Here is a 27,111-nt window from a genome sequence, read left to right as displayed (position 1 = left end):
TCCTGATTGGATAGTTGGAATTTCATTTATAGTATTTTGATATTATTAAATAGTACATAAATTGTATTTCTCATGTAAATTATCACCATTTTTCATAACAAGATTTCATGCTTCTTTCTGGGATATTTCAGGTAGAATTTTAAATGTTAGGTAATGGTTTGGTCATACGTGACAGTTTAAACCTTTGAAAAGTGAATGACAGTTGACTTAACTGGAATTGCAGATAAATCTTAAGGTGATAGGACACCTGATGGGCCACTGGAATCCTAGTAAACTGATTTGAGAATAACAGTTGGTGGTGCTCAAACTTCATGCAGAGTCAGGATGATAGGGTCTTGTGACTGAAACATACAACTCATTAATTTATAGCCATCCAGAGTCTAGCTAGTGAGAACGTACTCCATACTTTTTGGGACTGATCCAATCTATAGTCTTACATACAGTATAAGAGGGTTCATTTTTCTTCATACTCTCACAGATTTTTTACTGTTTTCTTTTTTAATATGGGCCATTCTCACAGATGTGACATGGTATCTAATTCTTGTTTGATTTGCACTTCTCTGATAAGTAATGTTGAACATTTTCAATGTGCCTGTTAGCCATCTGCATGTATTCTTTAGAGAAAAGCCTATTTAGTTCTCCTTACCTTTTTTTGATTGAATTGTTTGTAGATTTTTGATATCAGCAGTCCTTATGAGATTTATATTTTGCAAATATTTTCTCCCATTTAGTAGGATGTCCTTTTCTTTTTGAGATGCAGAAGCTTTTCAATTTGTTGTCCTGTTTGTATTCTGTTTTATTCTCTTTGCTGCTAGAGATGAATCTTCCAAATTATCTCTGAGGTCTATGATGTAGCCTGTTTGACTGTTTTCTTTAAGCAATTAATTATTTTTTAGTGTTATATCCAAATCTTTCATCCATTTTAAGTTAATTTCTGTGAATGGGGCTTCCCTGAATGTGAATGGCTCCCTGAATGTGAATGTGAATGGGGCCTCCTGTGAATGGCTCAAGGGGTTAAGACACAACCTATGAAACTATCAGCAGTTACTGTAGCACCAGTTGGATCCTTGGCAAGAGAGCAACCCACAAGGCACCGCAGATCTCTCCTGACTCACCCGCTGCTCCCCTCAGCAGTGTATTTCTGTCAGTCTGCCTGTTCTGTTCCCCACTCTGTCTCTGGTTAATCCTGTCACTGACCCCCTCCAACACCTCTGTCCTGTACCCCAGTTCTTGTGAGCACAAATCTTTTTTTAAAAATTTATGTGGCTGGGCCTCCCCAGTGGCGCAGCAGTTGAACGCTGGGTTGAAGCTGCCCGCAGCCTCTGCAGCGCCGGTTCGATCCCCGGCTGCTCCCCGGCCACCGGAGGAGGGTCCCACATGGCGCGCAGACCTCTCCTGCCGCCCGCTGCTCCCCTCAGCAGTGTACTTCGGTCCTTCTGCTTGCTCTGCTCCCCGCTCTGGCTCTGGTGAATTCTCTCACCCTCCCGCGCTTCTGACTGTACCCAGTGCTTGTATAAATAAAAAAAAAATAAATCTTTAAAAAAAAAAATTAAAATAAAAAATAAAAATTTATGTGGTATGGGAAAATGGTCTTACTTCATTGTTTTGTGAGTGGCAGTACAGTTTTCCCAACACATTTATTCCAGAGCCTTTCTTTTTGAAAGGATTGGCGTGGTAAAGAAAAGGAGAGCCAGGCTAAGTTTCTCACAGACAGGAAATTTATTGTGCTCAGGGGTGAGGTTCACCCACCCCCGTGGGAGTTGGAGAAGTCAGGCCTATTGAGCGATATGGGCAAGCTTTTTTAGGGCCGGGTCTAGCCTTGGAGGGAGGTGAAGAATGCAGAGTTGAGGTTGTTTTTCCAAGTTTTTTTTCTCTCTCAGAACTGGTTGTTCTTTAAGGGCTGCCCATGAAAATAGGGCAGAGCAGGCTCCCAGGATGCAGGTGGCAGTGTTAGAAGCTCCAACTGCGCGCCCCCATCTCTGCCCCAGCCTGGACCTTATACTTTTCTCCAGTGTATATTCTTTTGTTCCTGTATTGTAAATTGTCCATGTAAGTGTGCATTTTTTTAGAGAAAGAAAAAAAGCTTATTGAGAAGAGAAGGAACAGAAATAAAGTCAGAAAAGGAACTCAAATAAATACACACTTAAGTGTATATTTTTTTAATGGGCTCTCAGTTCCATTTCATTTCTCTTCTTTTCTTGGTTAGGATTTCTTTGTCTATCCCCAGGGTGTCTTGTTTTTCTGTGTCAGTTTCTGTATCTTTGAAAAATGTCATTGAACCTTTGATAGAGATTGCATTGAATCTATGAATTGCTTTGAGTAGGAAGACCATTTTGACATCATTAATTCCTCCATTCTGTGAACGGGGAATCTCTTTTTTGTGCGTCCTCTGTTTCTTTTTTTTAAGCAGTATCTTATAGTTTTCATTGTGTGTGTCCTTCATCTCTTTTAAGTTTACTCTTAGGTTTTCTTCCATGTCTAGCTTGTTTGCACATAGGAAGACAATTGAGTGTATATAAATTTTGTATCCTGCCATTTTCCTGAACTGATTTAATGTTCTAATTAGTTTTTTATTGGTTTTTGTTTCTTATGTGCATTATCATGTTATATTCAAATAATGATAGTTTAATTCCTTTCTGGTTTAAATTCCTTTTATCTTTTTTTTTCTTTTGCCTAATTGCTCTAGCTGGAATGTCTATGTCTACTGTGTTGAATAGTAGTGCTTATTGAGGATATTCCTGTCCTGTAGCAGATATTAGTGGAAAAGCTTTTAGTTTTTCACCACTGAGAACAATTACGTGTGAGTTATCATATATTGCTTTTGTTATGTTGAGATGTTTCATCAGTCCCCATTTTTTGAACCTTTTTTTAAAAAAATCACAAGTGGATATTGAATCTTTTTTTTAAGTGGAATTATATTTTCATTCATTTATTATAAGAGTTTTCATTTATTTTATATTGTGTAGAAGAACTGGGGTACAGGCCAGAGATGGGTGGGAATGAGAGGATTCACCAGAGATGGAGTGGAGAGCAGAACAGATGGCTCTACTGAAATAAACTGCAGAGGAGGGGAGCAGTGGGCAAGAAAGGAGAGGTCTGCTGTACCCTGTGGGTCAGGTCCCTGGCCAGGGATCAAACTCAGGCCATCATAGTGGTGGCTCTGAGACTTAACCCTAGGCTACCAGGTAGGCACAGATACTGAATCTTATCAAAAACTTTCTCTTCATCTGTGGATCTAATCATGCGATTTTCTTTTTGTCTTTCGGGTTTTCATGTTCACGTTTCTATAGACTGACTACTCACTCCACTCATAGCTACTCTCAGTTTAGGACATGCTGTTTCAAACTTATCAGATCCACTTGTGAAAACAAGGAACACAGATTCAAGATTTGCATGGTAGGCTCTGACTAGTCTCTGGGTGTCTCTATTCACCCTGCTTTTATTGTGTAGAGTTGAATTTCCACATTATTTCTTCTGTCACTATTAGTGACTGCAGATGTCCAGAAAGTACTCCATGTTTGTTTCAAGTCACAGGATCCTCTCGGTCCAATTATACTGTGAATTATTTAAGATTATCATCCTGTGATTATAGCAGGAACCACTGCTAATGTCATCTTTTCTGTCTCCTCCTTCCATTGTGAAACCTGTGTTTTAGATTTAAAGGATTAGGTTATTTACCAGTTGTCCATAGATTGACTTTCTCTGAATCCATCTAACTGTTCCCCCTTACCATAAACTAGGTCTCTGCAAGCTCTGTCTAATTACTTCCCCTAGTGTCAAAATGTTACAACTCTCTGCTGGGCATGACTTGTAAGAAAATATTGTAACTTGCTTTCTCGTGGCAAATTCTATGTTAAACATTTTTAACCAAGATTAATAAAACTGAATAAATTACTCCTTTGTGTACTACAGAATAGGTATACATGTGTCTATGTATTTCCTCTTTTTCTATCTACAGGTCTAAATTTTTTAATTGACTATTTTTAGGGGCTTTTGATTCATAGAATGTAGCCAAAGTATAGATTTCCTAAACATCTATCATTCTTCTTTCCCTTTCCTATTAGTAAGATCTTTAATGAATGCCCTGAGTATGTTAAATTCATGTCAGTATTGCTACATTTATTACTAAGAGTGCTCCAAACTTTACATGGAAGTTTACTCTTTACCCAAACACCTTTGCATTGATAAGTACTAAAAATAGTCACAGTGACTGACTATAATGTAAACTGTTTACATAGACACATGGTGGGGGGGAAATAAGACATGTTGCTTGTCTATGCTTCAGTGGCTCTAAGGCCTGAGGATGATATATGCATTTTAAAGTGAGCACTAACAACCTAAGCAGTCATCATCCTTAGAATATTCATTATGTAGTGTTCTGATGGTTTTTCTCTTTCTCTTCTGCTCAGGAATTAGTCTTAGTTTCCCTTGAAAACAAGCTTTGTGATGTGAATCATCAAGACAATGCAGGTTACTGTGCCCTGCATGAAGCTTGTGCTGGAGGATGGCTCTGCATTGTTCAACACCTTCTTGAATATGGTGCTGATGTCAACTGCAGTGCCCAGGATGGAACCAGGTTAGTGACCTGTCTTGGTGAGCCTCAGGTAATAGTTCCCAGTTATGTAGGATACACTGTCAGGAAAGATAGATGAACATATATGTAGTAAAATTCTCTGGCATTGAATCATTCCAGATGGCAAAGTAGATAAAACTTTAGAAGTTGCAACATGAGAGGGAAGATGGTAGAGTTGAAACACTATGAATTTGTGTCCCCACTTAGGATACAATGTCAGAATCTCCAGTGTTACTGCTTTGTAACTTTGCTGGTATCTACTGTAACTTTCAGGGTAATAATTAATAGTTAATTATGGTTAATTTTGGTCAAAATTTTAACTCTTAGCATGTTGTGTAGAAGTGTTCTCTGACTAATTAAACCTATGTGTCCTCTGACTAACTAGACCTATAGTACACATTTTACAAACACCTTTTGGAAAACAGAATGGGCAGAAATAGTCTTGTCCATGTATTGATGTTTCTGATCATAGCGGTACAGACAAAGGTATTGTTTCAACTTTCATTACCATAACTATTATTTCCCTCTTGGAACTGCTTTTGTTGCACACATTCTGAAAGATGATGTCCTTGTTATCATTTACTTCAAGGTAGTTTTTATTATCTTTTGATTTCCTCATTAAGCCAGTGGTTGCTCAGTAATATATTATTCAGTTTCAGTGTAATAAAGTATCCCCTTGTTTTCCTTTTGTAGTTGATTTCTAGTCAGAGAAGATACTTGGTATGATTTCTGTCTTCGAATTTATGGATATTTGTTTGTGACCCAGTGTGCTGTCAGTCCTGGAGAATGATCATTGTGCACTTAAGAAAAATATATCTGCTTTTGTGGAGGAAGTAAACTGTAAATGTCTATTAGACCCATGTAGTCTAAATCTTTGTTTAGGGTGACCATATCCTTGTTTTCTGTCTCATTCACCTGTCCCTTTATGAGAGTGGGGCGTTGAAATCTCCAACCACATTTATTTTCTCCAATACATGATAATAATTGTCTATTGTATTTGGTGCACCTTCATTTGGTGAATATATATTGCTGAATATTTTGTCTTCCTGCTTTATTGTTCCCTGGAATATAATATAGTGTCCATCCATGTCTCTTGTCCCAATTTTTAACTTGAAATCCATTTTATCTGATATAAATATGGCTGTCTCTACCTTCTTTGGGGGGGGCATTTATTTGTAGAATTGTTTTCTACCCTTAACTTTTCTAACTCTGTGTTTCCTGGAGACAGCAGAATTGAATTCCCTTTTCTAAGCCAGCCTGCTAATCGACGTCTTTTTATTGGTGCATTTACTCCATTTCCATTTAGGGTGATTTTTAATACACAGGACTTTTGTCATTGCCGTTTTGTTCATCAGTTTGTGGTTCTGTTCACTAGCTTGTTCAGTTCGTCTAGTTCATTGATCTGTTGCTTTAGATTTTTTTTAATATTTTATTTTATATAATTCTTATATCATTTTTCATCATTGTACAATGTATGCATTTTTTTGGTTATATTCCTCATAAATTACACACGCCGCCTTATTTTGACTCTAGTTCTTTCTCTCCCCGCCCCTCCATAACCCCCCCCACAACACATAGTGTGTCTCTGTTTTATAGTTGTTTGTTCATTTTTGATTATTACTTTGCATTGATTAGTCTTTTTCCTGGTTTCTTATTTATGTTTTCTAAATTCCTGCTATGAGTGAAATTCCGGTATTTTTCTTTTTCTTTCTTACTATTTCGCTTAGTATGATCCCTTCTAGCTCCATCCATGTTGCTGCAAGCTGCATGTGTTTATCTTTTTTGATTGCTGAGTAATACTCCATTGTGTATATATACCACATCTTCTTGATCCAGTCATCTATTTTTGGGCATTTGGGTTGTTTCCAAAGCTTAGCTATTGCAAATAATGCTGCTATAAACATAGGGATGCAGGTGCCCTTTGGAATTACTGTTTCTGTGTCATTCGGGTAAATACCTAGGAGTGGAATTGCTGGATCATATGGAAGCTCTATGTTTAATAGTTCAAGAAATCTCCACACAGCTCTCCATAGTGGTTGGACCAGTTTGCACTCCCACCAACAGTGCAGGAGAGTTCCTTTTTCTCCACAACCTCACCAACATTTGTTGTTGAAAGGTTTTTTAATATGTGCCATTCTCACTGGTGTAAGATGGTATCTCATGGTAGTTTTGATTTGCATTTCCCTGATTACAGTGATGTTGAACATTTTTTCATATACCTGTTGGCCATTTGCATTTCTTCTTCAGAGAAGTTTCTTTTCAGCTCTTCTGCCCATTTTCTGACAGGATTATGTTCTTTGTTGTTGTTGAGTCTCATCAGCTCTTTGTAGATTTTTGTGATCAGTCCTTTATCATTAGTGTTGTATGCAAAAATATTCTCCCAGTTGGTGGGGTTTCTCTTTGTTTTTGTTATTGTCTCTTTTGCTGTGCAGAAGCTCTTTAATTTGATGTAGTCCCAGCTGTTTATCTTTGCCTTCACTATCACTGCTTTGGGTGATGTGTCTGTAAAGATGTCTTTGATGTGAATAGCATGTAGTGTTTCCCCTATATTTCCTTCTATGTATTTTATGGTTTCAGGTCTTATTTCTAGTTCTTTAATCCATTTTCAGTTGGTTTTTGTGCATGGTGAGGTAGTAGTCAAGCTTCATTCTTTTGCATGTAGCGACCCAGTTTTCCCAGCACCATTTATTGAACAAACTTTCTTTGCTCCAGTGCATATTCTTTGTTCCTTTGTCAAAGATTAGTTGACCATAAATCTGTGGGTTTATTTCTGGATTTTCTATTTGATTCCATTGGTCTGTGTGTCTGTTCTTGTTCCAATACCATGCAGTTTTGATGATTATGGGTTTGTAGTATATTTTGAAGTCTGGGCGTGTGCTGCCTCCATTCCCTTCTTTTTTTTTTCAGGAGAGCTTTGGCTTTTTGGGGCTTTTGGTGATTCCATATGAATTTCATCAATAATTTTTCTATTTCTTTGAAGAATGTCATTGAAATTTTTATTGGAATAGCATTGAATCTGTATATTGCTTTTGGTAGGATGGCCATTTTGATGATGTTAATTCTTCCAATCCATGAGCAGAGGATGTCTTTCCATTTCTTTGTGTCTTCTATTTCTTTTAACAACATTTTATAGTTTTCTTTGTACAGGTCCTTTACCTCTTTTGTTAGATTTATTCCCAAGTATTTGATTTTTTTGTTTTGATAATAAAAGGGATTTTTTTTTATTTCTTCTTCAAATTTATTGTTTGTGTATAGGAAGACTACTGATTTTTGCATGTTCATTTTGTATCCTGCCACTTTATTGAACTGATTGATTAGTTAAATTAGTTTCTCTGTGGAATATTGGGGTTCACTGTGTTAATTATCATATCATCTGCAAATAGTGATAGTTTAACTTCTTTTTTTCCTATTTTGATTCCTTATATGTCTTTCTCTTGTCTTATTGCTCTGGCTAGGACTTCCAGTATTATATTGAAAACAAGACATCCTTGTCTTGTTCCAGATCTTAATGGAAATGTTTTCAGCTTTTCACCATTGAGAATGATACTGGCTGTTGTCTTGTCATATATGGCCTTATAATGTTGAGGTATGTTCCTTGTATGCCAAGAATTTCCAGGGCTTTTATTATGAATGGGTGTTGCACTTTGTCGAAAGCTTTCTCAGCATCTACTGATATTATCATATGGTTTTTATATTTCTTTTTGTTGATGTGTTGGATAACATTGATTGATTTTCGGATGTTGAACCATCCTTGTGTCCCTGGAATGAATCCTACTTGGTCGTGGTGAATTATCTTATGCATACATTGTTGGATTCTGATAGCTAAAATTTTATTGAGGATTTTTGCATCAGTGTTCATTAGCGAGATTGGCCTGTAGGTTTTTTTTTTTGTGTTGTTCTTGTTCGGTTTTGATATTAGTGTAATGTTGGCTTCATAGAACGAGTTTTGTATTATCCCTTCCTTCTCAATTTTTTGAAGAGTTTGTGAAGGATAGGCACTAATTCGTTTATGAACGTTTGGTAGAATTCATTTGTAAATCCATCAGGTCCTGGGCTTTTGTTTTTGGGGAGGTTTTTGATTACCATTTCAATTCCGCTGCTTGTAATTGGTCTGTTTAGGTGTTCTGTTTCTTCTTTATCTAGCTTTGGGTGATTGTAGAGTTGTAGGAATTTGTCTATCTCTTCTAGATGTTGAACTTATTTTCATATAACTGTTCACAGTAGTTTCTGATTATTCTTTTGATTTCTGCTGTGTCTGTTGTGATTTCTGCTCTTTCATTTGTGATCCTGTGTATTTGCGCTTCTCCCGTTTTTCCTGGCTAGGGGTTTCTCTGTTTTATTTATTTTTTCAAAGAAGCAGCTTTTGGTTTCATTGATCTTTTGGATTGTTTTTTTAGTTTCAATTTCATTTATTTCTGCTTTGGTTTTTATTATTTATTTTCTTCTATTGGTTTTGGGTGGTTTTTTTGTTGTTCTTTTTCTAGATCTCTGAGCTTCGAGTTTAGGTTGTTTCTTTGAGTTCTTTCTTGTTTCTTGATGTGAGCTTCTATTGCTATATATTTTCCTCTTATTACTGCTTTTGCTGCATCCCATACATTTAGGATATTGGTGTCCTCCTTGTCATTTAACTCAAAGAATTTTTTAATTTCTTCTTTGATCTCCTCATTAGTCCAGTGGTCTTCCAGTAGTGTGGTTTTTAATCTCCATGAGGTAGGAGAGTTCCTTCCCTTCTTTTTATGGTTTATTTCTAGTTTGATGCCTTCATGGTCAGAGAAGGTTGTTGGTATAATTTCCATCTTGGTGTATCTGTTAATGTTTGTCTTGTGTATGATCGATCTTGGAGAATGATCCATGTGTGCTTGAGAAAAATGTGAACTCAGATTTGTTTGGGTTTAGTGTTCTATAGATGTCTGTTAAGCCCAAGCACTCTAGATGCTTATTTAGAGCTTTAGTGTCTTTACTTATTTTTTGTCTCATTGATCTATCCATTGTTGATAGTGGTGTGTTGTAGTCTCCTATCTCCTACTACATTCGTGTTTTCTCTGATGTCTGTCTTCAAAGATGACAGTAGTTGTCTGATATATGTTGGTGCTCCTTATTTGGTAAGTATATGTTAATGAGTGTTATTTCTTCTTGAAGTATTGTCCCCTTGATCATAATGTAGTGACTGTTGGGATCTCTTTTTATGTTTATGAGTTTGAAATCTGTTTTATCTGATATAAGTATAGCTGTTCCTGCTTTCTCTTTTGGTCCATTTGCTTTTAGGATTGTTTTCCATCCTTTAACTTTGAGTCTATTTTTATCTTTTGTAATTAAATGTGTTTCCTGGAGATAGCAAAGGTTGGGTTTTGTTTCTTAATGCAGCCTGCAACTCTGTTTCTTTTTATTGAAGAATTTAGTCCATTTACTTTTAGAGTTAATATTGATATGTTAGCATCTCTATTTGCCATTGTGTTTGTCTTTTCTTTGATTTCATTTATTTATTCTTTCAATAACTTTTTTTTTTGCCTTCTTCCCCTGTTCTTTGTCCTTCTGAGGTTCTGGCTTTAGGACTCCTTGTAGTAGTTTTTGGAGTGGGGGTTTAGTTGTACTGAAATTCCAGAGTTTCTGTTTGTCTGGGAGGGTCCTTATTCTTTCTTCATAGAGGAAGGAAAGCTCTGCGGATAGAATATTCTTGGTTGGCATTCGTTGTCTTGGAGTCTGTTGACTATGTCCCTCCACACTCTCCTTGCCTGTAGTGTTTCTTTGGAGAAGTCCGATGTCAGTCTGATTGGTTTTCCTTTGTATGTTATCTGTTTCTTCTCTCTTGTCAGCCTCATTATTTTTTCCTTGTCTGGGATTCTTGGGAGCTTTACTATTATGTGTCTTGCTGTATTTTTCCTTTCATCATGGAAGTTTGGTGTTCTTCTTGCTTCTTGTATGTCTATTTTCAGCTCGTTCTTCATGTTTGGGAAGTTCTCTTCAATTATTTCCTTGAGTATTTTCTCTGTTTTATGTCTCTCTCCTCTCTTTCTGGGATTCCTATAACTCTCATATTTCCTTTCCTCATGGAGTCCGATAGTTCCCAAAGTCTTTCTTCAGTCTTTTCATTCATACTTCTTTTTCCATTTCTGTTTTGGTTCTTTTTATTTCTGCGTCTTCGAGAGTGCTTATTCATTCTTCAATTTCCTCTATTCTGTTATCACTACTTTTCCCAGCATTCTTTAGCTCTTCTGTTAATCCTTTGATCTCTGTATTTCCTTCATTTCCCTCTTTAGAGACTCAAATTCATTCTTCTGAGTGTTGTTTTCCTTAATGACTTTGTCAGTTTTTTCATTACGGCAATTTTAAATTCTTTTTCTGGATGGCTCAGAAGTTCTTCCAAGTCGCTGTTGTTACAAGCTGGTGGGTAGTTTTCTTTTTATGGTGTGTCTTTTTCCTGTGGAGTTGCTACATTGCATGTAGTTTTTCTTTTCCTTGCTTCCTGTCTTCTAATTTGCCATATGCGTTGGGACACTGTGTGTCGGGACACTGTGCCAGTGGTACTGGCCAGGCATACTTTTGGTTTGCTGTTTTGGGGGTTTTGGAAACTGACAGTCTAAATGAGTCAAATACTCTTATGCCAGAAGTTTAGTGAGGCAGTGGTACTTTGAGTATGTTAATGATCACTGTCACAGAATATTTCCTCCTTTTGTGTTTAATTACAAAGTTGTGTCTTGAAGTCCCAACAGACTTCCCTGGAGGTGGGGCAGCTTGATTCCCCTCTGGGCTCTGATTTCCTGCCATCAGGGACCAGGTTTGTGGGGGCCTTCAGCTTACTTCTGACTGCACAGGGAACCTTCTCCCTCTGGCTCCACAGGGAGCCTCCTGCCAATTTCAAGCAGTCTTTATTGAAGAAAGGTCCCTGTTCTAAAATGGTGAGGCAGACAGGCACTCTCCTGCATGCCTGGTCTGCACCGGCCTTGGGTGCCTACTCCCCGTGGGCGTGGACGGCTGACCAGAAGGGGCCTGGTGTGGGAGAACTTCCCAGCTCCCCTCTGGTTCCTCCAGGAGCCTTCTGCTGGTTTCAAACAGTCTTTATTTAAGAAAGTTCCCTGTTTTAAAATGGCGATGGGGAGACGCAATCTCCTGCATGCCTGGTCTCTGTTGCTTTAGATTTTAAGACTTCTTTAGTTTATTTCTTGGAGTGGAGGTTTAGTAATAGCAAATTCCTGAAGATTTTGTTTGAGAAGTTCCTTTCTTTTGGAGAAAAAAAGGAAAGGTAACTTTGCTGGATAAAATATTCTTGGCTGATATTTTTATGTCTTGGAGTTTTTGGATTGTGTTGCTCCATTAATGTGTCCACCGTGTTTATTCAGAGAAGTCTGATGTCAGACTGGTCAGTTTTCCTTTACAGGTTATCTGTTTTATACCACCCATTATTTTCATTGTTTTCTCTTTGTCTTGTGTTTTTAGAAACTTTGTGTCTTGTATTTTTCCTATTAGGGAGGTTGGTATCCTCTTAGCTACCTGTTTTGATTTCCTTCAGATTTGGGGGGAGATTCCTTTGATAATTTCCTTAAATTGTTTTCCAGTTCCCTTGTCACTCTTTGCGTTCTGGCATCCAGTGATTCTTTTATTTTCTTCCCTTATGATGTCAGATAATTTTTGAAATGCTTCTTCATTCTTTTTTTCTTGCTATCTCTTTTTTTCTGTCTTTTCACATGTGCATCTTCAGGATTAGCAATTTGTTGTTCCATCTGATCTATTCTATATTCACAAATTTTTTCATATATTTTACCTCTTACATTGATCCATTTATATCCAGCAATTCCATTAATTTCTTGTTTGGGTATTCAGTCTTGATCTTTTGTTCTTTGCTTGTGTTTCTCATAGCTTCCTTTTTATTTTCTGAGTTTTCCCATATATCTCTAATCTGTTTTTCTGAGTTCTTATTGTAGTTTCATAATTCTTTGATTTACTTAATTGTGGAAATTTTTAATTCTTTGATAAGAAGCAAAGCTCTTTCATGTTTGTGTCATTGGATTCTGGATACTGGTTTTCTCTCTGTATTGTATTGTTACAGTGAGGACTCGCTTGGCCATTTATTTTTCTTTCTCCAAATGCTTGCTCTTGGGTATGTGGGACTTCTGTTGTGCATGGGTCTTACTTTCCTATCAGCCTGTGCATTTACCTGGTGGTAGATACAGTAGGTGGGGTCTTCCTCAGAACATATCTGGGCACGCCGCACAGTGGTGAACTCACCTGTATATTTGGGTGAGAACTGATGGGGTCTTATGAGGTGATGTGAGGACAGTTGCTACTCTCCTTACTTCCAAATGTGGGTCCAGAGTCCAGTTAGTAAGTGCTCATGCTGCAGATGTTCTTGTAACAACCAGAAGGCCTCCATAGGTCCAGGCAGGCACTGACAGAGAGAGGTCATGAGGTCTTTGTGGGAGTCACGAGGTCTCTGCCAGTCTGACTGGGCACTAGGCACTGTCTTGTGAAAGTTTGGATGTCTTGGCGGGTCTGGCCGGCTCTAGCAAGGTCTCATGGAAGGTTGTGTACTCTTTCCTACATTCTTTTAAAAATGGCCTAGGCATTGTAAAAAAAAAAAAAAAATGAACCAAACACAAAGCAGTATTACAATTTGCTTTTTGCATTGACTTTTATAGTGACAGGGTATTTTATCCCCTTTGTGAGTTAATTTTATATAGTTGGTTATTGAAAAAGTTTTTGGTTTTGCTTTGAATTAGAATGGATTTGCGTTTGACAGTCCTGAAACTGTCACTTTATACATCCTATAAATGATCAATGGAGAACTAACAGTGAGTTACCATTTGATCATGGGCTGGACTCCATGACTCAGTTTCCATATTTGGAGAATGGACCAAGAGCATATACTCTCTTGGTGACATGCTTAATGCTTAGCTTATGAGGGCTAGCATGTGTGGCACACTCAGAGATCCTTTACTGCTTGTTGTTGAAGGCAACAACTCCAGAAATATGCATATGTACACAGATTTAATCCCATTGCACCTCTTTTCCAAGACCTCTCCATGATGCTGTCGAGAATGATCACTTGGAAATTGTCCGCTTGCTTCTTTCGTATGGTGCTGACCCCACTTTGACTACATACGCAGGGAGAAGCATCATGAAAATGAGTCAAAGCAAAGCTATGGACATGTTTTTGTCAGGTGGGTCACAATGAAGCTTGAGAAATGTTATTTTTTTAAGAAAATAGTAATTAGCTTGGATTCTGTTATCTGGAAATTTAAAACTTCATATTTCAGGATAAAAGTATAGTGAACTTTTGTGTGGTGTAACACATTTTAACTGATTTTACTGTGATTATTCATTGATTCTACATTTATTTTGTCTATTTTGCATTAATGCTTTGAAAAGATGGTCACATATTCTACAAATGCTTTTTTAACTTAAAATATGGTTCATACTTTTGCATATTGGTGAAATGGAAGACAATCTTGTGTTCAGGAAATTACTTATGTGGTTCTGTATTTTGCCAGCAAGAAAAGTGAGACAAGACTTGAATGGAGCTAGAAGAAATTAAGCATAGTGAAATAAGCCAGAAGAAAAATAAAAATATCAGATGGTTTCACTTCTAGCAGGAACATAGGGGAACCAAATAAGACATCAGTGTAAAAAATAATAACAGTACAAAACACAACAAAGCAAAAATGGACAATCATAAACCAGAGACATCCTGCAGGGGAGGAGGAGGGAGAGGGATCAGAGGGAAGGAGGGAGGAGCACAGGGGGCTGTGGTGATGGTGCACGGGTGCTTTGGGGAAAGAAATTCTATGGGGACTACACCTGAGGGGGTGGGAGAAGCAAATATTGTTTAAAAATGAACAATGGTGCAAAAAATAGACAAAAATTAAAAATTTAAGTATCAGAAAAGTAAAAAAAAAAAAATTTGAATGTGAATGTGTAAGTCCTGAGTTTTGCAATCTCTCCAAAGCAAAACTTTAAGATTTTCATGAATGTAAAAACCTAGAGCTAAATTGTTTGTGTTAGTATATACATTTATATTTTCATGTTATGTACTTGCCAAATTTGCTGCCGACTCACTTGTTAACATTTTTTTATATTAGACTTAAACTGTAACAAACATCTTTGTCAAAGAAGAGATGTATAGATGAAATTATTCTTATTTTTTAATATAATGACTGAAACATTCTTAGCCACAGATTGATGGGATATGGTTTTGTTGATGGTATAATATAGGTTGTTTGCTGCCTGTGCTTTGGAAGACAGATATATAGGTTTTAGTCATTTTAACAGGTGCTTGAAAATTGAGGAGGGTGTCCCGGAAGTACATGCTAACCTATTATAAATTTAAATGAAAATACTTTCTGTTAGCATTTTGTCTTATCTCTAATGAAGATAAATGGATAATAAGTATAATAAATGGTTTTATTTTTTTAATTTAAATTATAATTGTGGTTTAAATACAGAACATTAAGATCTCCATCTTAAATATTTATAAGTGTACTGTCCACTAGTGTTAAATTGTTGTGCAAAAGATATCTGAACTGTTCCTTTGCACAACTCATTATTTATGCTTGTTAAATATTAACTCCTCCTTTCCATTAGCCCATGGCAACCAACATTCTGTTTTTATATTTCTGTCATTTTAACTACCTAACTTATTTTAAGTGGAATCTAGGTATATGAGCTTTTGTGCCCACCTGATTTTACTGACCATAATGTTTGAAAGTTTCATCCTTCTTGTAACATGTCACAAAATTTTTAAAAACTGTATATTTCACTCTATGGTATTTACCATATTTTGTTATCCATTCATCTGTCAACAGACATTTGGCTTATTTCTACCTCTTTATTGTTGTGATTTATGATTGTGGGTGTGCAGATACCTGAGATCCTTTATTACATAGGATGGATTATTTACAACCTTGATTATCTTCATATGGATAATATGCTTATTCATTTATCTTCATTAGAGAATTCTCAATTCAAATCCTTTGCTCATTTTTTAATTGGGTTGTTTTGTTGTTAAATTGTTGAAGTTCCTTATACACCTGCCTATTAACACCTTACCAGATATATGTTTTCTCACGGCCTGCGAGCTACCTTTTCACTTTTGTTTCTGCTAATGCTTTTGTAAGTTTGATATAGTTCAGCTTATCTGCCTTTACTTTTGCTTATTATGCTTTTGGTATTATTCCAACAAATTATTGTGATTCCAAGAAATCACTGTGCAATGCCACTTCCTGAAACTTTCTCTTGCTTATTTTACATTTTAAATCTAGTTTGAGGTATACAAGTGTTTTCCTTCCTTGGTTAAGTCTACACTTAATGCCAGTGAGATTGTATCACAGTAACTTTTTTGATGATAGTATACTAAGATCTTTTATTTCAATACTGTATTATTAGCGGGTAGAAATTCAACTGATTTTAGTATCTTAATTATGTATACTACCATTTAGATGAACCCATTTATTAGTTTTAAGGTTTTTTTCATCCTTTTTTCCCCCCTTCTCCAGATTATTTAAATGACCTTCAGGGTCACAGTGATGATGAGTTTAATGGTTCTTGGGAATTCTATGGAAGCTCTGTGTGTGGTAAGCAATGTTGTTCCTTTTGGTTTACTGGAAGCAGATGATTTGCAGAGTCCTTCTTGGAGTTGTGGGTAAAATAAAGGTGGATGGTTGAGTAATATAAGCAGTATTATTAGAAAATTTCTTTTTACTTAAGTCATTTAATTAATGATAACTGAAATATCCATAGAGCTTGCTATCACCTTTCTCTTTTCTCTTCTCTGCATTAGAACCAAAAAATAAAGCTGGATATAATATTTTGGCAAATCCTCCAGGACCAGAGGACCAGGATAATGAAGATAAGGCTCTCAGGGATATGTTTGAATTTGAATTTTCAGATAGCCCTCTCTTGCCATGTTATCGTGTTCAAGTGTCTGTTTCTCAGGGGTGAGCATAGATACCATGCTGTTGAAAAATATCTGTACTTTCTGGGGAAACAGTACCTAAAATCCTTTTAAGGAAGTAAGGGTGAATGGTGTATTTAATTGTCCACAAACCTCCTTAATGAAAATATTAATTATATACAGTGGGATTAGATTCATAACACAGCATACATTCACTAAAATTTCTCAGAAAGAGTATATTCTTTGGGAAAATGTCCTGGATTGTAGATTCACTTGCAAACTATATGGTGTGTAAGATTAGGAAAGTTGGGCCTCCCTGGTGGCCTAAGGGTTAAGTCTCAGCGCTATCAAGCTATCACCACCATGACCTGAGTTCGCTCATGGAGCTAACCCACATACGGCGCAACAGACCTCTCCTGTCTCACACACTGTCCCCCTTAGCAGAGTATATCAATCAATCCACCTGTTCTGCTCCCCACTCTGTTCTGGTGAATCTTCTAACCATCTACACTTACACCGTAGTCCTGCACACACAACATTCACACAAAAAAAGGTTAGGAAATTTAATTGGTTCATGATACATGGGATCTTTCCATATCATAATTGGTTAGATATAGCCATATCTCCATTGTTGAGACAGTCTCTTGGGGGATACATATCAAGAGGTATGTTCTGTGCAATATGACAAAGCTCCTTAATAATAGCATCCTTGGACTTTGAAGTGCTATAAACAGTAAATATGTACATGTTATAACCAGAAATTTTCTTAAGTAGGGGTGCGGGTAGAGATGTATGGAAGAAAAGAAAAGATAGCCTTCTGCATTTATGCTATGTTATGGGAGGGGAGAGAGATTTTTTTCAAGAAGTATCTTTATATTGGAATACTGCTTTACTCAGTGACTAATGGGATACAATGAGAATTAGTTACAAAACTCCAGTTGTGGCTAGAATAAGAGGTAGGAATTAGGCTTCAGTTAGCAGGGTGAACTCTGAAGGAATGGTGAGTGTGAAAACTCACCTTACGTTAAGATGTTCCTCCTGTTTTCTAAAAAAATCAGCTGGTCTTCTGTAGATGTTCTCTTAAAACCAAATAAGTCTAGACTTAATCCTTTAAGAAGTAAACAACTTTCTCTCATTTTGAAAGAATGGTCTTTGATCAGTGTTTTGGTGAAAATTGGCATGGGGTTGAAGTAGAAGACTGGCTGTCATTGCTGCTGTCGACTGGTATATATTTATCCTATTTACATAGGATGGTCACTAGTTATTGGCATCATATTTTATTTTGCCAGGAACTTGAACCATTTTTCTTTTTTATTTTACAGGCCACGAAACTGGTTTTTGCTTTCAGATGTGCTTACAAAATTAAAAATGTCACCCTCTATATTCCGCAGCAAATTTCCGAATGTGGAAATTGTTACTATTGCAGAGACAGAGTTCTACAGGCAGGTTTCAGCAAATTTCTTATTTTCATGCTCCAAAGATCTGGAAGCCTTCAATTCTGAAAACAAGGAGCTGTTAGATTTGGTTGAATTCACAAATGAACTTCAAACTCTCCTTGGGTCCTCTGTAGAACGTTTAAATCCCAGTGATGTAACCTTGGAGTAGGATTACTTTTGAGCACTACTATCCCACTAAATACAGTATGTTGTATACATATGCATCGTGTGAAAGTACAACTTTCTCTAAATTAAGACGTAATACTGTTCTGTAGCATTGAGACTTCAGTTGAAAGAATTATGTCTTTCCTTTGTCATTCAAATTAGTTTTGATGGAATTGCTGAAGTGTTGATTTACTTTTAAATGTTAGAAGCTGCCTTGGGAAAAGTAATGCTTTAACTTGACACATTTTTCTTTAAGGAAAAAAATGAATTAGGTAAGACACTGTTAAGTTCCAGAAGTAAGGTAATTAGAATTAACAGTGTGTTTGGGAGAACAAATTTGGAAAGGCACTTGTAATTTTGTTAATAGGATATATGCTGTTGGCCACGTTCATGCAATTGGATGTAGTTCAAATTAAAACCACAACTACATAACTACTAACTATATGATCTTTATATCAAAAGCGATGACATTAGTTTTCTTGCCTCAATTGAATTATTTCATTGTCTCTAGAGGTCTTTGAACTCTTTCTCTAGCTCTGTAGAACATTGAAAATTACTCTGCATTCAGTTTGCTTAGAAGTATATACAAACTGAACTTTGTGAATTGTTTTCAGTGTGCTTTGTAAACTTTCAAGTAACTGCCTTACCTTTAACAGTTTTACAAAAATGTTTTGAAAATGCAATTAAACTATTGAGAAAATTGAAGCAACTTTGCCCTGTATGTTCCTAATATAAGATATTTTACTGAAACAATTTATAATCTTTATAAAAACCAAAGAAAACTGGGCGTTTTAGAAGAAATATATTCTAGATATGATCTGGAGTACTGTTTTAAAATCTCAGTTCTTACAAATATATAAAGAATATTTCCCCCTGGTATTTTACTATGAGATACACAATAACTGCTCATTCCCCCACCCTGTTTCCTTTTCTACTATTTTGAGTACCTTATAAAAGAAGAATCGTTGTTGGCTTTTAGTGATTAGCTTATTGAACCCATGTTATAATTGGTTTCTTTTTTCTTTCCAAGATAGTATGTGGTAATTAGTGTATTTAATACCATTTGAAAATAGATATGATTTTAGAGAAATCTGAGGATAATTTTTGATAATTTTATCATTTATATTTTTATAAACCCTGTCTTTTTTGAAATTTTATTATTTAAGATTTATATTCATGCATACAAGAACTGGGGTGTAAGCCAGAGGTGCAGAGGGTGCGAGGATTCACCAGAGAGAGTGGGGAGCAGAATAGGCAGCTCTATTGAAATACACTGCCGAGGGGAGCAGCAGGCAAGTCAAGAGAGGTCTTCTGTGCCATGTGGGTAGCTCCCTGGCTGGCCGGGGCTTGAACTCAAGCTGGAGTGGCTGGCAATAGCTTGCTAGCGCTGTCTTTAATTCCTGCACCACCAGGGAGGCCCTTTTTTTTTTAAATTTTATTATAAAATTTGCTAGAAATTTATCCCAGTGGAAACAGATGTATTTGATACAGAAAAATCAGTGTACCTTTTGTGAATGGGACTATTAAGTTATCAAACTTCTTTCATTTACATGTGATCTCCCTATTTTATATTCATGGATGCTTTACTACAATTTAGGTTCTAGTGTGTTTCTAATCTGTTTTATTGACCCATATATCTGCCTTTTGCCAATACCATTGTTATTTTTAGTAGTGTTGGCTTTTGGTAAAGTATGAAGAAGTTAGGTGAGGTGATACTTCCTTTTTTTCTCAGTGTTGCTTTTTCAGTTTGAGGCTTTTATGCTTTTATACAAATTTCATTACTTTTTGCTCAATTTCTTTGAAAAATATTGCTGGTATAACTACAATGTTTGCTTTAAATTCATTTTCATGACCTGTTTTTCTAATTAGAATTTTATAGTTTTAGTTCTTTTATGTAGGTATTTGGTTCATTCTGAGTTAACTTTTGCATAGGTGTAAGCCAAGGAGCCAGGTTTATTCTTCTGTCAGTGAATATCCAGTTTCTCCAGCACCATTTGTTAAATGCTAATCTTTTCTCCATTAAATGCTCTTGCCACTTTTTTATAAAAGATTTTTATTTATTTATATTTGCATAGAAGAACTGGGGTGTAAGCCAGAGGTACAGTGTTGAGAGGATTCATCAGAGACAGAGTGGGGCTTAGAACAGGCAGATCTACTGAAATATACAACTATGGGGAGCAGTGGGTGAGACTGAAAAGGTCTGCTATGCCATGTCGGTTAGCTCTGCGGGTGGAGATTAAATTCAGGCCATGGTGGTGATAGCACTGAGACTTTTGTTGGAAATCATTTGACCATATGAGGATTTGTTTTTGGCCTTTTTATTTTGTTCCATTGATCTGTATTCCTGCCAGAAACATACTGTTTTGGATAGTTTTAATACTTTTTTGAGATTAGTTGTACTGTTTCAGTCCCTTAAAGATCTATAATAATTTTAGTGTAGATTTTTCTGTTTTTATAAAAATATGTCATTGAGATTTTGAAAGCAGTAAAATCAAATTTGTAAATGGTGTTGGGCATTATGGCCATTTTAACAATATTAATTTTTCCAGAGAATGAACATGAAATTTGTTTCCATGTTTTTTCTTTTAGTTGTGTGGTTTTTTTTATGGTAAAATTTTCTCATCTTCTTGATTCCTAAGTATTTTATTCTTTCTGCTACTATTGCAAATGAAATTTTTTATTTTTTTTCAAAGATTTATGTATTTATTTATACAAGCACTGGGTACAGTCAGAAGCACAGAGAGAATTCACCAGAGCCAGAGTGGGGAACAGAACAGGCAGACTGATGAAATACACCGCTGAGGGGAGCAGCGGGCAGCAGGAGAGGTCGGCTCGCCAGTTTGCATCCTTGCAGGCGGCCGGGGATCGAACTGGCGCTACAGAGGCTGCGGGCAGCTTCGCAGCCCAGCGCTAAACCACTGCGCCACCAGGGGAGGCCCAACAAATGAAATTTTTTAATTGTTTACTTTTGTATGTAGAAACCCAACTAATTTTTGTCTGTCAGCTTGATATTCTCTATTTGTCAAATGACTTTGTTAGTTTCTACTTCTTTAGTAAATTTTTTAGGATTTTATACATGTAAGGTCACATAATCTGCAAACAAATCCTTGTAATTTTTGCTTAATTTTTCTTACCTAATTGTTCTGACTACAACTTTCAGTCTACTGTGTTGATAGGTGTGGTGTCTTATTCTTTTAGTCTTTGCCATTGAGAATGTTGTGTGTTTTCATGAGTAGCTTTTATGTTAAGGAAACTTATTTATCTATATTTTATTGAATATCTTTAATTATAAAAGGTAGAGTTTTGTCAAACGATTTTTCTTTATGAATTTGGAAGATCATATAGAATCTTTTTCTTATGCAATATGTTATAGTGATTTATATTCTTAGTTGAAACATCCTTACGTTCCACTTGTTCATGGTGTACTGTCCTTTTAGTATCCTGACAAATTCAGTTGCTAATGTTTTGCTGAGGAATTTTGTGTCAATATTCATAAATTATACTTGGTTTTTAACTTTCTTTGAAAGAGATTTTTTTTGGTTACTTTTCAATCCCCTTGGAATTTATAGGTCTATTCAGATTTTGTATTTCTTCATAATTATTGATAGGTATTCTGGTTTTGAGGATTTTTTTTTTCATCTAGATTATCAATGTGTTGGTGCATAGTACTTTCTAATATTTTTTACATCTCTTAGCATCAGTCTTCATTGTATTTCTGATTTTAGTAATTTGAGTCTTGTTTTGCTATTACTCTAACAATATTACCCATTTTTGTTTTCTACATGATTCCAGACATTAATCAACTTTTCAAAAAGGCAGTTATCCTACAAGCTAACATTACTATAATTTTTGTTTATTCCTCCATATTTTGTTACAATAATTGAAGAGAAGAATTTCTTTTTAATGGTAGTTACATTGTTTTACAACATTGTATAAACTTCAGATATAGGTCTCATGTCCTTGGATTCATATCACCACACTGCCGTCAAGGCATATATTTATAATTCTTCACTGAAGTCTGTTGTGCCCTGTCCACAAATTTAATAGAATATTAGTTTATGTTTTCAGGACATAATATATAAAAATGTGATTTTGTAATATATTTTACAATAGATAGAACTGTAGCTATGAAGTAATAATTTATTGTTATTGAATTTAACATGGTATAATTCTAAGCTAAGCTGTTGCATTAGGATGTTAAGTGAAATCCCCATTACAACAAATAAAATAGCTATAGGTATGCAAAAGCAAACTGAGAAGGAAATGAGAAAAGAATGTCAATTTTCACTGCAAAAAAAATTCAAGTAAACATGGAAGAAGAGAGCCAATGAGTTAAATATCTACATTAAAAAATTAAAGATTTGTTATGGAAATAAATCCCTCCTTATCAGTAATTAAATGTAATTATTAGTAATTAAATGGATTAAATTATCCATTAAAACAGATCAAAAGAGAAGTCTGAATTACAGTGTTAATAAAGATTTAAAAAAAAAGATTGGCAGAGCTATATAAAAAGCAAAAACATGAATTAGCTGCTAGTAAATTTTCTACAGAACATATGCTGTAGGTCCAAAACACAAAAAGGGTGAGAGTTAAAACATTTGGAATTGGACTTATTTAACCATGGGAAAGAAGGAAATCCAGCCATATTGTAATATGAATAATTCTTAAGTGCTAATACCATGATAAGTGAGATAAGTGAAAGGAAGAAAAAAATACTGTGTGATATTTTACTTATTTGTGACATCTTTAAAGAGTTACACTTCATAAGAACAGTAGAATGATAGTTACCAGGACTGGGGTGGATTGATTTGTAAGTTACTATTTAATGGTACAGATTTACAACTAGAATATGAGTAAGTTCTGGTGATTTAATAGACAGCATATTGAGCATAGTTGCCAAATTTACAAAGTTGATAAGAGATTAGATCTAAATACTCTCACCACCAGAAGTATGATGATAGAGGTGATAGATGGAGGTAATCATATTGCTCTCTCTATATATAATATATGTATTATATATATTATATATTATATTATATATTATATATAATGTATTATATATTTATATAATACATATATATTATATATATGATATATATAAAGACATTATTTCTGTTTTCTGGTGTAAAATACAATTGGTGATTTCAGCACCACTCATTATCAATAAACTGGTCAACTATTCTGAAAATAAAGGACAAAATAGCCTAACATGCTATTTGATCACATCTGCTTAACATTGATATAATATTCCAAACACACAAAAATACTTATCATTAAATGTTCACAGGACATGTGGACCCTTGCCAGCCGGCCAGGATCCAACTGGCGCTGCAGAGGCTGTGGACAGCTGCACAGCGCGGTGCTCAACTGCCTGTGCCACCAGAGGAGGCCCATCTTCATGTGTTTTTAAACTCTTTTCTAAATACATTAGATTGGTTGTCACATACATTTACTGCAATTTTTTGTCATCCAAATAGCACTTGTCTTTTAAAACAAAGATATACAAGGGGATATTGTATAGTTAAGTCTAATGTACATAGTACATTAAGTCTAATGTACATAGTACATTTATATATATATATATATATATATATATATATATATATATATATAAACATTTCCCCTTGTATATCTTTGTTTTAAAATCCAAAATGTTTATCCTGGCATTATTTACAATAACAGGACAATGAAAGCCACCTAAATATTTAGTTCATCCACAGACAAGAAAATGTGGTGTACCCATGCTATGAAATACTCTATAGTTGTTTGTTTTTCTGAGTTTAATTACTGTCTTTAGTCAGCTTGTTTATTTATAATCATTTTGAATTCTTTATCTGATAGGAATAACAGGTCCTTCATGTATGTGATTGGGTTCCGGAGATATGTTTTCTCTGTAGTGTAATATTCTCTTGAGGACTTAGGTTGCCATTTGTTGTGTTTTACCATCTCTCCTTTTTTTGAGAGAGGCACATGGCTGAGTCAGTGGGTCTTCTCTGGGTGTGACTGGACTGAGGGTAATCTATTTGGGCCTTTGCTGCTAGCTTTACATCTTTAGTTTTTAAAGGAATTTCCATGCTGTTTTTCAGTAGCCTTCTCCAAACTTAGGCTTTATTCTAGCCCCTGTCCACTCTGCCAGAGTTCTAGTTGACGTTTTAAAACTCTACCACATCATAGAGGACAAGAAATAGATCCTGTCTCACTTTCTTTGAACCACCTCACTATTTAACCAATACCAGACCTAAATACGTGCTATAGGCTATAGAGAAGAAAACAGCTCTCTGGTGGCTCCTAAAACTGAATGCTGAAACTTGAACTGGACTCAGACACTGAGATATTACTCTTGGAAGTATTTTAGGTGGCTAAAGGTTTTGATTTGTTCAGTATATTGTGAGCAAGAGTCAAGAGGAGCCTGTATGAAACAGGCAGTTGTGCTGCTGTTAATTCTAAGTGCTGGCAATTCTGTTTCCTTCATGACCCCCACGCATACAAAATCTCCCCAGGATTCAGTTGCTGGTATGTCATAGACAAATCTGATCCCAGAGTACACTGCTGCCTGTGTTGGGGACAAGAGTTTTCTTACCACAGTCAATACCTGACACCTTATATAGGGCCAGGCTGTCAGTTGGCTTGAGGGCAACTCAAGATCATAGTTGTAGGCTGTCTTTGCCTAGCCTGCACTCTAGCCCAATTAGATCCACCCCAGCAAAGTAGCTGATGATCTCTTATAGGGCACCAACTCACCTTGGCCACCTTTGCTTTGACTTCCCAGTAACATCATAAATACCACAATTTGCCACAGTGTGTCACCTGTTGGGGAAAACTCTCCTGGTAGAGCCACTGCTCAAGAGTGGTAGGTCCCAAGCCAAAGTGCTGATATTGTCCCTCTAGGTGATCCCCTTGTCTTCCACTATCCAAAAGGGAAGGGAAGACAGTGCCCATGATTTTAGTGAAGCAGTGCAGTAGGGAGTCTTGAAGAGGCTATATGGTTTGAGATTTTATGATTATCAACTGCCCTTTCAATAGCAGACACATGTGGAATGAGATCAGAGTATGTTTGAGGATGTACAAGTGGAGTTGGGATTTTATATAAAGGAGGAATGGTCTGAATTGCTGAAATGTTTAAGACAAATGCAATGAACAGCATACATAAAAAATAAGTTTGGCACCAACCTGAACTAAAGTTCTAAAATGCAGTGAAAATTAACAGTGGAGGAACCATTCAAGTGATTGCAGATTGGATCATTTAGGTAACCGTGGCAAAGAAGAAGGAAGTGCAGGCTGACTGGTGAAATAGAAGTGACCAGTTTTTTGGAAGAAACATGATGACAACAGATTGTTGGTAGAAGACTGAGGGATTGAGGGGCTTTCAAGTGGTAATAGTACCTTGAAAGGCAATGACACAACATGCTTTATTAGGAGAACTTGAGGGTTTTATGAGCAGAAAATGCCCTCACAGATTGAAAAAGTACAGTAGTAGCCAGACAGATGCTGAATCTGATAAAATTAAGACATGATGATATTCAACAAACCTGAAGGGATTTCAGATAGTGGAGCATCAAATGGCTCTTGGAGCCAAAAGTTTCTTTTTTGCCAGCAAGGAGATGGTAGAATATGCAGGGTTTATGAATGTATTTAGCTATATGCTACTTGTTTGGCCTATTCTTAAAAATATTCTACATACAAAATTTTGATTATAGCAACAGATTTTGAACTTCTTCCATGAAAAAGTAAAGAAATTAGAAATTAAAACCACAGAAGCTGTTCTTGGTTTATTTATATAACAAAAGAGTCTTGGAGGTGAAGGAAACCGCACTGCCAGCACTGACATGGAGGATATGAGAAGAGTGGTTTATGTATATGTGTGTGTATCTAATACAAACAGCAGAATTTGACATAAGCAATTGAAGGGACAAGAAAAACTACATTTCATTTATGTGTAGGTAAGCTAAGAGAGCTGCAGGGGAAAACAGTGACCAATAACCATGGACATTGGATAAAAGTAAAGCTGAAAAGCTAAAGAAGTCCTGTTCTAGAATGGAATCGACCGTAGCAGAAAATGAGGGGGCTTTAGAAACCTGGACTTGAGAACAAGTTCAACCAGATTCAATGATATCCTTTTAAATAGATCAAGGCATAGGTCTACAACTATGAGTTAGCCACCAGCTGTTCTAATTTTAAATGTCATATTGTGTCATACCACATGATAATCTATGAAATTTAATTGTATGATCAAAAATTATACTGCCACACAACCATGCTCATTTTAGCTGAGTAGTTACAGTCTGTGGGTTTCTCATTTCTTTGCATTCCTGCTTGGCTCACAAGTCATAGCTTTAAATTACGATATTGCATATGCTGTATGTATTGCTACAGGGTCTAATATAACATGTATAAATCCAATACAAGAACAATGCCAAATGGTAGATATTTGCTTGCATTTTTTAAGTGAAATGGCATTGTTTTTGGTACAATGACATAATTGCTGTTAAAGAATGTATGTTGGGGCCTCCTGGTATAGGGGACAAGACCCAACCTATGAGCTGTCCACAGCCCCTGCAGCACGAGTTTGATTCCCAGCCATCCAGGGAGCAACCCACATGGCGCAGCAGACCTCTCCTGCCTTGCCCTCTGCTCCCCTCAGCAGTGTATTTTGTCAGTCTGCCTGTTCTGATCCCTGCTGTGTCTCTGGTGAATCATCTCACCCTCCCATGCATCTGGCCTGTACCCCAGCTCTTGTATGAATAAATAAATCTTTAAAAAATGTATGTAATAAGGGCCTCCCCAGTGGCACAGATTGAGCGCTGGGTTGCGAAGCTGCCCGCAACCTCTGCAGTGCCGGTTCGATCCCCGGCTGCTCCCCGGCCACCAGAGGAGGGTCCACATGGCGCGCAGACCTCTCCTGCCGCCCGCTGCTCCCCTCAGCAGTGTACTTCGGTCCTTCTGTCTGCTCTGCTCCCCGCTCTGGCTCTGGTGAATCCTCTCACCCTCCCGCGCCTCTGACTATACCCAGTGCTTGTATAAATACGTAATAAAATGTATATTGTTACCAG

General features: G+C 36.3%; 1 protein-coding gene across 1 annotated transcript in view; it reads left to right on the top strand.

Moving 5' to 3' along the window:
- Positions 1–18,695, top strand: part of LOC119250806 (BCL-6 corepressor-like) — an 88,708-nt gene extending 70,013 nt beyond the window's left edge. The window contains 5 exon segments of the mRNA XM_037518406.1: positions 4,410–4,576; positions 13,583–13,728; positions 16,060–16,137; positions 16,344–16,500; positions 17,780–18,695. Of these exon segments, the coding sequence (XP_037374303.1) occupies positions 4,410–4,576; positions 13,583–13,728; positions 16,060–16,137; positions 16,344–16,500; positions 17,780–18,062 (831 nt within the window). The 3' untranslated portion in view covers positions 18,063–18,695.
- Positions 18,696–27,111: the final 8,416 nt, after the last annotated feature.

This window comes from Talpa occidentalis, unplaced genomic scaffold (assembly GCF_014898055.3).
Source record: "Talpa occidentalis isolate TD23 unplaced genomic scaffold, MPIMG_talOcc4v2.1 talOcc4.18, whole genome shotgun sequence".
NCBI lineage: Eukaryota > Metazoa > Chordata > Mammalia > Eulipotyphla > Talpidae > Talpa > Talpa occidentalis.
Note: the sequence above shows the minus strand (reverse complement) of the source record. Positions and strands in the feature narration are given on the sequence as shown.